General features: G+C 39.3%; 1 protein-coding gene across 1 annotated transcript in view; it reads left to right on the forward strand.

Moving 5' to 3' along the window:
• Nucleotides 1-16,219, forward strand: part of SLIT3 (slit guidance ligand 3) — an 835,110-nt gene that overhangs the window by 771,691 nt on the left and 47,200 nt on the right. The window contains exons 25-27 of the mRNA XM_044659841.1: nt 3,833-3,904; nt 5,443-5,606; nt 8,428-8,552. Coding sequence (XP_044515776.1) covers nt 3,833-3,904; nt 5,443-5,606; nt 8,428-8,552 — 361 coding nt within the window. The remainder of the gene's footprint in view (nt 1-3,832; nt 3,905-5,442; nt 5,607-8,427; nt 8,553-16,219) is intronic.

The following is a 16,219-nucleotide window of genomic DNA, read 5'->3' on the forward strand; positions in this document are numbered from 1 at the left end:
CCCTTCTTGTATTGGTGAATTTGATTTTTTTTTACCCTGTTGTAGGAATTCAAGTTATATTTATCCCTATTAAATTTCATCATTTTGGATATATTATGATTTCGTAACATTTCTAGATCTTTTTGGTTCCAGATTTTGGAATCTGATATGTTTAGCCATCCCTCTAGCTTTATGTCTCCTGCAAATTTCATAAGATTTTGGTTTCAAGATTTTCCTGACGCAAGGAAGGTGCTAGCTGCTAGTATAAACATTAGGGCTTTGTGTAGAGGTGGGAAAGTGGAGTTGAGCCATATATACACTGCTTTCACTGCATGGTAGCTTTCTGCCCAGTTTGGTGGAGCTAATGGAGTTTGTAACTTTCATAAATGTGATGAAATTCAATGTATTTTTAGTAAGTATAAACTGTGTTCAAACTATTGTTTGTTCTAGGTCCTCAGGGAGATACAAAGATTTAATAAACCCTTATGGAGTCTAGAATCTGTCAATGAGGTATAGACATGCAAATAAATGTACAAAATAGATTGTGAGAACTGCAGAAGAGAGGCACAGGCTACTATGAAAATCAAAAGAATTGAAAGATCACTTTTAGGAAGAGCTTTTTTAGCATTTTTAGATCAAAGCTTCATGAAAGGTGTAAAATTTGAGTTTAATCCTAGAGCATGAGTGGAATTTGTTTAATTCCATCTTATTTTGGTTGATATAGTTTGTTTTATATCACATTCTTTTCCAAAGCTATCCCTTCCTTATCTTTTGTAAAGTACTTTGCAAACCTTGAAGATATATACATATATGTTTTATATATGTACAAATATAAATGTTATATACACATACATATGTGTGTTATATATATTATTGAAACAAAGATTTAAAATCCATCAATAAATATTTATTAAGTACCTTCTATATGCCAGACACTGTACTAAGTCCTAGAGATACAGAAAGAAGGTCAGTCCCTGTCCTCAAGGAGCTCACAGGCTAATGGAAAAAGAAAGAGGAAATTAAATATGTCAGCAAAAATAACCCAACACATTGACTTTATGACAACATATCTAATGCCTCATACTCATTTTCTCCCACTCTACAGTAAGTAAAAGGAGGGAGGTACATTTTCTTCACTCTTTCGGGAGCTTTGTTCATAATTTCAAAACTATTCAGTTTGGGGTTTTGGTTCTCTTTGTTTGCAATGTTGTACACATTGCATATTTATTTTCCTAGTTCTGATTACTTCACTCTTAAATCATTTAAGTCTCAAATGGTTTCTCCGAATTCCCCACATTCTTACCTTCCAGGAAGGTTCCACTGCATTTATACACAATTGTTTGTATAGTGAAGATAAATACAGTGTAACAAAATCAACAAATATTTATCAAACATCTGCTACATACAAGATACTGTGCTAGAGCCTCGGAGCACAAATAGAAAAGTAAAACAATCCCTGTCCTCGAAGACCTTAAATTTTATTGATGAGATATAGTGTCAGTCACTTAGGCAGGTAAAATGCTGGTCTTGGGGTCGAGATAGCTTAAGTTCAAATCCTGCCTCAGACATTCCTAACTGAGTGATCTTTGGTGGATCATGTTCTTTCAATCTAAGTTTCTTCATCTGTAAAATGGGGATGAATAGCACCAACCTTACAGGGCTGTTCCAAGGAAAAAATGAAATAATATAGGTAAATATAAATAGGTAAATAGGTATAAATAGGTAAAAATAAATATAAATAAATATAAATAAAAATAATATAGGTAAAGCATTTTATAAACCTTAGAGCACTATATAAATGTTAGCTAGTTAAGGATTCAGCAGCTATTATTAAGTATTCAGCAGCTATTAAGTACCAACTATATGGCTAGTACTATTCTAGGTGCTAAGAAAACAAATATAAATAATGAAACAACCCTTACTCTTAAGGAGCCCCCTTTCATTCTAATGGAGGAGACAACAAGGACATATATAAATGTATGCAGAATAAATATAAAACAATGTACTAAAATACAAGATGTTTGAGAGGATGCTTAAGAGGTCAGGAAAGGTTTCATATAGAAGATGGTGCATCAACAGCATCTTAAAGGAAAGAGGAAGCGGACAAGATGGAAATGAGAAGAAAAGCCTGGGGAACAGCCAGTGCAAAGCCAAAGAGACAGAAGATTTAAAGCCATGTTAGGAACCAAAAGAAGCCAATTTGACTAGATCACAGTGTGTAGGAGCAAGAGTAATGTCCACTGAGTCTGGAAAGATAGGTTGGAGCCAGGTTATAAATGACTTTAAAAGCTAAACAAGAATTTACATTTATTTATTCCCGGAGGCAGTAGGGAGCCCTGGAGTTTATTGAATAGGAAAGCCACATGCTCAGATCTCTACTTTTTTAAAAAATATTTTTTTTGGTATTAAAACCAGTTTTAATATTCATTTTTAAAATTTTTTGAGTTCCAAATTCTCTTTCTCTCTTCCTCTTTTCCCTTCCCTCTCCCTGAGAAGGCAAGCAATTTAGTATATATATATTTATATTCATGCAAAACACATTTCCATATTAGCCATATAAAAGAAAACCCAGAGGAGGGAAGGGAGGAAGGAAGGAAGGAAGGAAGGAAGGAAGGAAGGAAGGAAGGATAAGAAAGAAAGGAAAAGTTTGAAATGTATGCTTTGATTTGCATTCCAACTAGATAAATTCTTTCACTGGAGGTGGATAGCATTTTTCATCATAAATTGTCTTGGATCACTATGTTGCTGAGAATTGCTAAGTTGTTTTCAGTTGCTCATCTTTACAGTATTGCTATTTCTGTGTAAAATGTTCTCCTGGAACACTGTACACAGAGACTGACACACTGTGGCACAATCGAATGTAATGGACTTCTCTACTAGCAGCAATGCAATGACCCAGGACAATTCTGAGGGACTTATGAGAAAGGACGCTATCCACATCCAGAGGAAGAACTGTGGGAGCAGAAACGCAGAGGAAAAGCATAGGATTGATCATGTAGCTCAGTATGGATATGATTAGGGTTTTGCTTTTAAAAGATCACTCTACTGCAAATATGAATAACATGGAAATAGGCTTTCAACAATGAAACATGTATAACCCAATGGAACTGCTTGTCAACTCTGGGAAGGAGGAGTGAAGAGGTGGGGAGGGAATCATGAATCACATAACCATGGAAAAATATTCTAAATTAAAAAAAGGAAAAAAATGTTCTGGTTCTGCTCACTTTACCTTGCATCAGTTCATATAAACTCAGATCTCCACTTAAGAGGAATCACTCTGGTAGCAGTAGAAGGAGAGTGCTGAGCCAGGCTGCTTCAGTAATCTAAGTGGGAGTTGATGAGGGCTTTGAACTAAGGTAGTAGCTGAATAGAGAGAGAGAGAAGGGATGTGAGAGATGTTAGGGTGATACAAATAGTAAGATGTGGCGACTGATGAGATGTGTAGGGTGAAGAAGGGTGAAGAATTTAATAAGTCTGAGGTTACAAGTCAGGGAGATTGAAAGAATAGTGCCTTAACAAAAATAGGAAAAGTCAAAAGTCAAGTAAATAAAAAGTATGTCCAAAGTTACACAAGTTCTTTCAAGAGGGTCCAACACGTTCAGGCCTGTGGGGATCAGGAAAGGTCTCATGCAGGCAGTTGCACAGTGTTATGAATAAAATGAGGGATTCTGTGATGTGGATATGAAGTAGCAATGCATTCCAGACAAGAGGAGAACCATCAGGACAAAAGTAAAGAGGTGGGAAATAGGATTTTTAGTATGAATAACAGACAGCTGATGAAGACAGGATGGATGGCATTCCAGGAGTAGAGAAAATTGTTGGATTTTCATGTTTCAATTTATCCCTTCTCCAGAACTCTTCATGGCAATGACATTTCCAGTGTTCCTGAGGGCTCGTTTAATGACCTGACCTCTCTTTCCCATCTGTAAGTAGCCACTCAGCCTTCCCTTACTCCTTTTCTCCCTTCCCCCTCCCCTTGCTTCTCCAAATGCACACACCACTCACCCACATATACACATACTTAGAATTAGTTTATCTTACTGAATGAATGCATTGAGCCCACTTCCAGGCTGTTGGCTTGCACACTCATATTTAATTTTGCTAAACTGAGAGGAATCAATAAGTGCCTTGTTGAATACTCACCATGTCATTGTTTTACAACCTTTAGTCTGATGAAGCTAATGTGGTTATAAGTGCACCAAAGGCCCCAGTCTGACTTTTTGAGAAATGTGCTTGGGGAAAATGTCTATGATTAATGAGCCTCATTTTTTTGTGAGGTACACTCCAGGATTCTCCTATCTTGGTCCAGTCTTATTGTCTATGTTTTTTTCATGACCTTCATGAGGACAGTTCCCCAGGGAAATTCAAGCATTCAGATTTGGACCATCTACAGGCTGGTCCCTCAGCCTCCTTTACCCAAGATTATGGGGTCAAAGGCCTCAAAAAGAAAACTGTCTGGACCTTCCTTTGAAAAGGAGAAATCTTCATTTCACCTTATCTAGAGTCAGAAACATCTTAGATTCCTTCTGGCTCCAACATCCTATGACTCCATGAATAAATTTAGTTTTTGTTTTTTTTAAATTGTGAAGCAATATTTCTTCTCAGAAAGAAAAGAATGAATTTTTCAAGTCCTCAGCTTCATGGCTAAATTTATGAATCTTGGAAATATATGATTGTGGCAGCTAAGAATCAGGGGAAAATAATACTGCTGATTACTCTCTTCCCAAAAATGAGAAGGGCTTCTGCATACTTTTTCTTAGTTCTCCATACTTTCTCTCTGCCTCTGTGAGGTAAAGAATTGATAGGTGTTTATGAAGTTGGGTTTTTTTTTTAAGAAATATTGAGACTGTATGCATGAAGTCTCACAACAAGCAGTGACAGAATAAGGAGCAAAACCTAGATTCCATGATGGCTACCACAAGATTTCTCTCCATTAGCCAGCACTAAACATCCCAATTTTTTAAAGTTTGGGCTGGTCCTTTGGGAAATGATATTTGAGTGTTTCTAGAACTCCCTAGGAAGTTATGACCTGTTCTATTTTAGAGCCCTCTCGGCAGAATGAATTCCCCTCTAAACACATCAAACATGGGGGAAAGACTGATGCCTAGATCAGTTGAGGTTCAAAATGGCTTCCTGGTAATGAGGTGATCAGAACTAAAAGAGAGGAAGATCATTCAATAAGTCCAGGGAAGGAAGTTTTCCCAAGGAGAAGAGCGAAGGTTCTCGGATGGAAGGGTAATCAGGCAGCCTGGCCTAGGTGGAGCAAAAGTGTCTAAGGATATCTGAGGCTTCATTTCTTCACTATCACTGCTCCAGACTCCTAATGCTTTGCCCACTTGAGCAGCTAAAAGCACATCAGTATATAGTAAGAGGAGCTAACATTGAGTTGGCTCCTAAAAGATGGGACTTGTGCGAAGAAGTTTGAAGTCAGAAGTCTAACAGCCAATGTGAATGCTTCTTCAGAGCCCTGGGAACCAACCCCCTGCACTGTGACTGCAGCCTGCGATGGCTTTCGGAGTGGGTGAAGGCAGGCTACAAAGAGCCAGGAATTGCCCGGTGCAGCAGCCCTGAACATATGGCAGACAGGCTCTTGTTGACAACACCTACCCACCGCTTCCAGTGTAAAGGTAGGAGGGGGTGCAGAGACTAAATTGCAGACCTGGCCCTCCTTAGGGATTCTACGTTTTCCTTCTCTAGCCATGCTCTTCCTTTCATGTCTTCTATCCTTCTTCTAGAATCTGCTTAGTGTCTGTTGTCCACTCCCCAAACTGGACATCTGGCCCATGTGTGTCTTCATAAGCCTGTCTGTGCCTTAGGGCAGAGAAGGATCTTCCTAGACATTGAAATTCATGCTGAAATACATTTATCTATCTCTTCATCCTTCTAGTTAACCTTCCCCTTCCTTAACATTCCCCTTCAAACTCCTCCCCAAAATTTAAAAAAAAAAGAGGACTCCTTGGGGCTTTTAGAGAAAGGAGTTGTCTAGGTACATTTCCAGGGAGTTATCATGACCATATATATCTTGTCACGTCCCAGCTCATGGCAAAAATTCCAGTCCTTTCTGATTATCTCCTCATCTCTCAAGTTGATGAGTTCAAATATGTTTCTTAACATTTTTCTCCCTTCGGATTTTTACAAACCCTTCAGTACTTCCCCTGACCAAACAATCTTTATGAACTAGAGAGAATGAAAGAAAGAAAAAAGACTAGGGTGGGGAAAGAACAGCAAACAGATAAATACATATCACAGTTGTGGGGTTTTTTTCCCAACCAAAAAAAATAGATAATATTTTTCTCTTCAAATGAAAGAAATTCTCCAATCTATCTATGTCCTTGCATACCTGTCCCCAGTGTCCCAAATGTGGCTGAGATGACAGCCAGACTCTCTCTATTCATCTTTTTCAAGGAGAATTTTACATTGCCCTTTTCCATATAATTTGTTTTAACTGAAATAGAAGGGAAGATGCTTTGTTGTCAATGCAATACATTGGGATTCAGGAGGCCTCCACTCGGACCAAGTGAGGAACAGACTCACCAGTGGCCCTGACCCCTGCTAAAGTTTGAAAAAGTTGCATTGATTTTTATTTTGTAGAAAGCTCATTTTTCATTCCCCCATCTGCACCTGGAGCCTCTGAGGCCCAGAACCACAGAGACTAACTAGAATTAAGAAGTCATAGACAGAGAAGAGCCATTGATCCCAAGCTTAGAATCAGGTTTTCCAGTCACGTCTTTACCTGAGAATGTCAGACAAGCATTTGCCCGATCCCAGCCCAGAGTCTATGCCCTTCTTGATAGCCTTTTCTTCTGCCTTGTCCCTAATTAATAATAATAAAAAGAAATAACGTTTATATGGCATTTTAAGGTTTGCTAAGTGGGTTACACAGATCATCTAATTTGACCCTCACAACTGTGTGAGGTAGGTGCTATTACCATCTTCATTTTACAGATGAGAAAACTGAGGCAGAGAAATTTTAGTGACTTGTCCCGAATCACATCACTAATAAATATCTGAGGCAAAATTCAAACTTGGTTCATTCTGACCTAAGTCCATCACTCTAAACACTATACCACCCAGCTTCCAAGAAATGGAAGAAATTCATTGAGATAATTCCTTTAAAACTCTAAAATTGTTTAAAGTTCTCTTACACTAATGATACCTCTTGTCAACCTTTTTTTTCAAATCATAATTTGCTGTATCCATAATACATTAACTCCTTTGTTAAGAGATAGCATTGTGCAAGGCAGGGGGTGGGCAAAGTATAGCCTGGAGTGCCAAATGGCCCTGTGCCTGTTTTTGCATAGCGCTTGAGCTCAAAATGATTTTTGCATTCTTAAATATAATAAATCTTTATTTAAAAATGTAAAAAGTTGTCTTAGCATCCTGGACATACAAAAACAGGTGGTGGGTTGGATTTTGCCCATAGACCACTGTTTGCCAACTCCTGCTGAAGCTAAACATGGAATCAGGAAGAAGTCAATTTAAATCCCACCAGCCTTTGCTAGTTGTATATTGTTGGACAAGTGACTTAACTTATCTCAGCCTGAGTTTCCTCATCTGTCAAATGGACTGTAAATTGGAAGGAATTGGAGGAACAGCCTTCAAGGTCCAGTTCAACCTCTAAATTTTCTCTATATATATTTATGCACAGTTTAAAGAGATCCATTTAACCATAGTCTCTCCTCCTGGATCATGCAGGGTTGGTCACTTGTTGTCTTTTGACCTCAAAGAGGATCAAAATGTTATCCCTAAGTTGGGGTCAATGTACTGTGTGTCCAACTGTGGCTGATTAGATCAATATGAACTCTAAGGGCACATAATAGCAGAGTTGAGTCCCCCAAAGCCATCGTGAATCCTGAGAACTTGCCAAGGCAGTGAACATTGTTCTTGTGGGGTACACACCTATGGTCCCTCCCTCTGACTGCCTTCCAGCGTCAGCTAACTAGGCCTACCACAGTCTGGCCAAGGCTAGTGGCATGAGGGTGGGGGAGGGACAATAGTGGGAGCCTGGGAGGTCCAAGGTGGGGGAAATCAGGAGCCAGAATGGGAGGGAGCAGATGGAGACCAGGCCCAGAATTTCCTGCAACATGAAAAGATGCACAGAGTGTTTCTAATTACAGTGTATTGTTTGCAGATTAGCACTGAAATCAGATCAGACTAATTACAGTAATTGATTTGACTGCAGAAGTGTTTTGAATGATTTCCCACTGTGATTGTTTCATCATCAAGCAGCAGCTGAATTAATGGAAACTTTCCTGGGGAGGACTATACTTCCTGAATACAACCAGGCTGCTTGTGAGGGACTAACACCCGGCCTACACGTTAGCTGAAAGGGGATGGGGGCATGCAACAAGGCAGGACAGACACTGGGAGAGGAGGAATGAGGGAGGCAGAGATACTTGTCTGGGATCCTTTGGAGACACTGAATACTTGGTGACTTTGGCTTCCCAGGCCCAGTGGACATCAGCATCGCAGCCAAGTGTGACCCCTGCCTCTCTGGTCCATGCAAGAACAATGGAACCTGCAGCAAGGATCCAGTGGAACTGTATCGTTGTTCCTGCCCCTATGGCTACAAGGTACCACCACGACTGCCTTCCCATTCTCCTCCTCATCGCTACCCAAAAATATACATCTCATTTCCCCATGACCTTCTCTTTACTGCCCTAAACCCAGTGGGATGTACTTTCATCCTACCCTCAAATTTCCATGATAAATCTGGATAATTTAAATCCACAGATAACTTCAAATCCTCATTTTAACCAGTGGTTTCAGCTTCGTTCAACCCAGTCTTAGCCACTTATTCTTAAATCCAGGAAAAAGGCACAAAACAGAGGGGTCTGTATTTCATGTCCTTGCCTTTACCTATTCCCCCATTCTCTATATGCCATACAATGAGAAAGAAATTAGAAATAGTCAATAAGAAAAAGAAATAGTCGTGGTAACTAATATCTATAAAGTACTTTAAGGTTCTTAAAGTATTTTTTCTCATTTGAGCTTCAAATATTTATTGATTGATTATTGACTGATTGAAGTACATAATGCAATTTTGCTGATGAGGAAGCTAAGGTTCGAAGAGGTCTGATGACTTGCCCAAGGTCTCACAGTGAGTAAGATCAGAATCGAGACTCGAACCCTAGGATTTCCTGTCTCCAAGGCCAGTACTCTACCCACTGTGCCACATATCCTTCCAAAAAGGAGAAAGAAGAAAGGCTATCATATGGAAGAGGAATTAGACTTGTTCTTGTTGGCCCAAGAGGAAAGAACTACTGTAGAAGGAATGGATAGAAGTGGCAAAGCAGTAAACTGAGACTTGATATAAAGAGAATGCCCTAAGAGTTAAGACTGTATCCAAAAGTGAGATAGATGACATCAGGAAGTAGTAGGTCACCAAAAGTCTTCAAGCATAGATTATATGGCCATTCATCAAGTATGTGCTAGAGAGCATTCTTCTTAAGGTATGAGCAATAAAAAATACAAGTTATTAGTATTGTCATATTATTACATAACTCTTTATACCTCCCTAACTCCTACCACTCAGTACCTTCCACATAGTAACTAAATGCTGATGATGACTTGATCTTCACAATAATTCTATCAGGAAGAAAAATGTGATGATGATAATAAGGTGGTGGTGATGATGATCATGATGATTTTTATAGTACTTTAAGGCTGGCAAAGCACTTTACAAATATTGTCTCATCTTATGGTCTCCACAACCCTAGGAGGTAGATTCTATTATTGCCCCCATTTTACAGGTGAGGAAACTGAAGCAAACAGAGGTCAGGTGACTTACCCAGGGTTCCACAGCTAGTAAGCATTTAAGGCAAGATTTGTACTCAAGTCTATTGGACTCCAAACCTAGCATTCTATCTAGTATATTACCTAGTTCCCTCTCTAATACAATTCCATTGATAATATTAATAATACTATCTTGGAATTTATGAAAATATGGAGTAGAGTTTATAGGTATGGAATATTACTTAGCTGTTTTTGCTTTTTAGAAGGGAAGGCTAGCAGTTTTCAAATAGGGATGTCTTTCATTCATTGTTTATTTCCCTAGTAAGTAGCACAGTGCCTAGTACATACTAGGAGATTAATCAATACTTATTGATTGAGGCAGCTCAGTGGCTCCATGGATAGAGAGCCAGACTTTGAGATAGAGGGCCATGTATTCAAGTCTGATCTCAAACACTTCCTAGCTTTGTGATCTTGGGCAAGTCACTTAACCCCAATTGTCTAGTCCTTACAACTCTTCTGTCAGAACCAATATTCAGTGTCAATTCTGTAAGATTTAAATTAATATTCAATAACTCCAAGTATTATATTTTATAAAGTGTATTAACAATCACTTGAAGTAAAAAGAAAATAAAATAAAAGAAATAGAAGTTCAAATCTAATTATCTAACAAAAATAAGACCACATGAGTAAGTTCTCCTGCCTGCCTAAAAGCCTGCTTCTATAGCTGCAATTAGGGGAAAGGAGAGAGGGGCGGGATCACACACAAATTTTATCTCCAAGACGTAAGTACATAATATGAGAACAAAAATGGGATGCTGGGTTTTAGAGTTCTAGGGAGCAGATTCTGTAAAAATAAAATAAGCAAACACAAAGATAAAGGATAATAAATCCTAATTACAGAATTCTAAGGCAAAAGGCAAGGATTTTGAAAAAAAATACTTATCAATAGGTTATGGGAGGTGGCATATATCTGGAAATAACTAATGTAAAAAAAAGTCTTTCAATAAAGCCCATTTTCAAAAGAAATTGAGGAAATTAGAAGGTGAAGAGGTTAAGTGGCTTGCCCAATGTCAGGCAAGTCACAGGCAGAGAGGTTCTTAAAATTCAGGTCATCTGTTCTAGTGCCCTTTCCATAGCATCACATTGCCTCCCCAGGTAGTCAGCTTCAAAGCATTAGTCTCCAGGACTACCTCTTTGGAATAAAGAAGAGGCCACATTGAATAAGTGTAGTTTTGGAAGTCCTAAAGGCACATAAAGTAGAATAAAGGAGAGTGGCATGGGTATGTACACATACACACAGAGAAAGTCAAAAGTTCATAGATTTAGAGCAGGAACAGACCTTAAGAGCTATCAAAACCAACCTCCTAATTTTACAGATAAAAAAATGAAACACAAAAATTTTAAGTGATTTACCCAAGGTCACACACAAATAGTAAGTGTCTAAGGTATAATTTGAGCCTTTTTTGATTAGCCCCTATACCATGCTTTCCCAGACTATTTCTTGCAAAAGATCCAAATTAAATCTAGAAAAATACCTCACTCTCTTCTCCATACCCACTGCCAAATGAGGCTGCTCATCTAGAAATCATTTCTTAAACTATGATCAGTTAACTCTATACTCTCAAAATTTCTGATCCTGGTGTGGGTATAACTCATTGGAGGAGCAGAGACTAGTGGCAGAAGTGGACACTCAGAACAACCCTAGGAAGTAGGTGCTACTATATCCCTATTTTACAGTTAATAAACTGAGGCAAACAGAAGTTAAGTGACTTGCCCAGAGTTACCCAGATAGTAAATATTTGAAACCCCATTTAAACTCATTTCCCTAATTTTGGGCTCAGTACTACCTAGCTTACTCTAAAGTTCCTAAAAGTGTGATCTGGGAACCCTGAAGTCCTTTCAGGGGGTCCACAAGATGAAAACTACTTTCATAATAATTGTTGTGTTGTTGTTAAGTTGTTTTGAGTCATGTCTGACTCTTTGTGATGCTGTTTGGGGTTTTCTTGGCAAATATACTGGAGCAGTTCGACATTTCCTTCAATTTACATTTGAGGAAACTAAGATGCCAAGTTAAGTGACTCACCCAGGGTCGCAAAGCTAGTAAAGGTTTGAGGTTGAATTTAAACTCAAGTCTTCCTTAGTCTAAGCTACTTACACTCTATCCACTGGACTACCTAGCTGCCCCTTCTATAATAACACTATTTTCTAATATAAATATGAACAGTTATAACCCACATAAAAAAGCTCTTTGGAATCCTCAATAAGTTTTAAAGAGTGTAAAGAGGACCTGAGGCCAAAGAGTTTGAGAATTTCTACTTTAGCATAAGGAAGATGAAGTAGGTAATCTTTAAGGCCCCCTCAGCTCTAACATTTTATGATTCTGTGAAATTTTGACCAAGGATTTGGCTATGATCCTGAGTATTCCTATACAATGGAAACACATGCATCATCTATTTCATGATTGCCAATAAACTCCAGCTGCCCAGAACTGCCCACTTGGCCTTGTGCTTCTCTCAGTGGGCTTCACCCTGAATCCTAAACTCTTCCACTTCTTCCTCAAACATCTCTACATAACTGGACCCCATTGTGGAAGCATTGAGCATTCAAGAGGTCTACAAATAAAAATGGGATGAACTGGGAATATGGGTCGAGGGATCCCACCAAGACAGTTCCCCAAAAGTGGTAGATGTGTTTCTTATCAATGAGTTTAGGACCCACTGCAGTCCTAAGGACACAACTCATAAGGCAGTTAGACAAGCAATCTCTAGCTGATGGTATAAGAGTGCCACCTATAGGCCTTGGCTGAGGTCTAAATTGGGATGAGATACAAACCAAGATATCCCTTTGAACTAGATGGGAATTCCCACACCAACCATTTTTGTACCAAGCAAGCTGCCCACAGGCATCTTGGAGAAACAGTGTCCTGACCCATGTTGCTTTACATATTTAGCTAGTAATAGTTGGATCAATTAATTAATTAATAGTTGGATGAGTGAAGAGTTGGAGACACTGGGTAGACTATTCAGGAGCTCTACTTACCAAAGCCTCTCTCTATTTTTTAAATTTATTTTTAATTTGTTGATTAATTATGAAAAATTTTCCATGGTTACATGATTCATGTTCTTTCATTCCCCTTCTCCCACTCCTTTCCCATAGCCAAAGCGCAATTCCACTGCAAAGCCCCTCTTTAGAAAGCAATAGAACTGGGACTCCAGAGTAGAAATTGTCTTGTCATCTGTCTCTTCTCCATTGTCATACCTGACTCACAGCTCATAGGTTTTAGAACTAGACGGAACCTAAAGAAGTCATCTGGGATGATCTCCTCCTAGGGCAAGTAAGGGAACTGAGATTCAGAGAAGGGAAGATCCTTGTACAAAGTCAAATAGACAACCATTAGCATTCTTTTTTGATTTGGAATCTAGCACATTCTGTCATATTACACTGCCTTCCAAGGAGAGAAGAATAGTAAAAACTTTAATAATAAGTTAGATTTGTTTCAAATTTTATTGTTTATAAGATTCTTTAAATACCTCCTTTCATCTGAAAGCCTATGCCTAGCACTGAGCCCCCTGTAATTAAGGTGATATCATGCTGCATTAAGAAGGACATAGTATCCAAGACAATGGAGATAAATCATCCCACCAGAGGCTAAGCTCTGATCAGCCCACATACAGAATATTCTATTGAGTTCTTTTGTGCCACATTTTAGAATAGCTGGAGAACATCCACCAAAGTGGGAAGCCCATAAGGTAAAGGGTCCCAAGTTTATGTCATGTGAGGATCAATTAAAGGAAGTGAGGTTTAGCACAGAAAAGAGAAGGCTTAAGAGGACATGATAGCTGTTTGAAGGGCTAGCACAAAGGAGAGGGATACAACTAGCTGTGCTTTGACCAAGAGAACAAAACCAGGGGCAATGAGCAAAAACCACAAAAAGGCAATTTTAGGCTAGACTTTCAGAAAAACTTCTCAAAACTTGAACAGCTCCAATGATAGCAAATTCCCTGACTCCAATATAGTCCATTACCAAACCCACTGCCTCCCAAGGGTTGGCCATTTTGTTATAAGGGAAACTCTTGTTCAGTTATGGGTTGGAGTAAACTCCAAGGCCTGCTTCAGCTCTGAAATTATGATTATAAAGCTGCTAAAGAGAAATAGATATTGAAAGGACTTTTGACTGCCTGTAAAAGTAAAAAAAAGAGTGGCAAATGAAAGGCATTCATTCACAAATATCTACTTAGCAGTTGTGTTTGGCACTGAGGTCTCAAAGAATTCTCTGACTTTGAGAAGCTTGTAATCTAATTAGGAATATAAAGGTCAAGCTGGGATGGGTCACTAACTATAACAGAAGTGCCACAAGGTGGTATATGGGGGTGGGGGAAAAGAAGGAAGGAAGGAAGGAAGGAAGGAAAGAAGGAAGGAAGGAAGGAAGGAAGGAAGGAAGGAAGGACGGACGGACGGACGGACCTGGATGAAGCTGGACCATACGAGGAAGGTGTAGCAATCTGAGCTGCACATCTTAGCTAGATCCTTCCACTTTTGTGTGCTTATGATTAGCACCGGCAGCTCCAAGACATAATTCTCCCTCTTCTCCTTTGCTTTAGGGGGTAAACTATAACTCGCTTGGGTTCTGAGAGGATCATAATGCTCAGCATCCCTGTTGTTATTTAATAAATTGGGAAGAAACTTTGACTCTCCAACTTGGTCCACTTTGCCCAGTGCAGATACTTTCCAGGCCTGGCTTATATTCTCCTATATGCAATAAGGAAAGATGGAGAACAAAGCTGAGATGCCAAGAACTCAGTGACCCAGGAATCATCCTGTCGGTGGTTGCTATGACAAGAAATTTGGCTCCATCTGGAGCTGATGCCAGTCCCTAATAATCAGATTCCTCTTCTCCTGAATTCTTATACTTGCAGAGGTTAGGAGGATGAAGAAAATCAGACTGCAGGTGACAGCTGTAGTGAGGCAGAACCAGAGAATAGCTCAGAGATGGGAATGAGATTCAGATAGCCTAAGACATAAGAAGAAGAATAACATTTATAGAGCCCTTTGAGACTTGCAATAGTGTTAGAGTTCGGCATGTGGAGTCCAGAAAACCTATATTCAAAACCTGGTTTTGACTCATACGGCCATGGCCACAGTTAAGTAATCTGATATCCATAATGTAATCTGACAACCATAAATTAGGTCATATAACAATGATATTACCTACCTCACCTGAGGCGCAAATAAAATTGTTCATTCAGCAAGTATTTAAGTGCCTACTATGTGCCAGGCTCTGAGCTAGATGCTAAGGACACAATGACAAAAACAAAACAGCCCCCACTCTCAAAGAGTTTATACTTTATTAAAGAAAAACAACATGATTAGTAAATACAAAATCTGTACCAAGTAAATTTCCAGGGTAGGAGGGAAGTGACAATTGGAGGGAATTAGGGCAGACCTCCTGAAAGGCAAGCAAAGCCCCAAAAGAAGCTACAGATTCTATAGGCAAGGATGAGAAAATAAAAGTAGTTAAAGCTCACAAGCATTTAAAGCAGTAGATAGAGCACAGGACTTGGAATCAGGAAGGTAGCTTTCTTAGTTCAAATCTGGCCTCAGAAACTTATTAGCTCTGTGACCCTTAACCCTGTTTACCTCAGTTACTTCATCTGTAAAATGAAGTGAAGGAAATGTCAAACCACCCCAATATCTTTGCTAAGAAAACCCCCAAACGGAGTCACAAAGTCAGACACCACTGAAATGGACTGAACAATAATAAAGCTTACAAAGTTAAGCTTTAAAGAGCTGCATTGATGCAATTGTTGTTGTTACTGTTATTATTATTATCACTAAAGCTTACAAAGCATTTTCCTCATAACCTAGAGAGGTAGATAGTGCAAGTGTCACCATCTGCATTTTACAGAAGGAGAAACTGAGTCCCACAGAGGTTAAAAAGGCTTGTTCATGACCATACAGCAGGTTTCTGAGTGAGAATTTAAACCTAGTTCCAATTCTATGATGTGACAACTCACCTAGACTAACCCCTTACTTTAAAGACTAAGGAATAAGTCCAAAGAGGACAAATGACTTATCTGAAGCCACACAGCTAGTTAGTGACAAAGCAAAGCTTAATGCCATGGTCTTCTGCCTCCTAGGCCAGTGCTCAGCCCTGCTCTCAGTCACTGAGCTGTGTAAGCTCTTCTCCAGGATCAGAGCCCAAGTAGAGGTACCAATCAGTCCCCAGTTGGACATGCCAAATGTGGCATGCCGGGGGTTACTGACTATCACATTGTGAATTGGCAGCGGCGGCTGCTTGTCAGCTGCTGCCCTCTTACAATTGGCTATAATATGTGATTTCTATAAAATCCAATATGAGAACAGACAGTGGATCTTCAAGGGCACTGGAAGGAGGCAGGCATTTATTTATAGCATGTTTGTAGACATGTGGATGTCTGCAAAGGCTTGAGAGGGATGCAAAGGGAGACCTTGGCTTTTGCTAAAGCTGTTGGTGCCCAGGCTTGGA

Source organism: Gracilinanus agilis, chromosome 2 (assembly GCF_016433145.1).
Source record: "Gracilinanus agilis isolate LMUSP501 chromosome 2, AgileGrace, whole genome shotgun sequence".
NCBI classification, from domain to species: Eukaryota; Metazoa; Chordata; class Mammalia; order Didelphimorphia; family Didelphidae; genus Gracilinanus; species Gracilinanus agilis.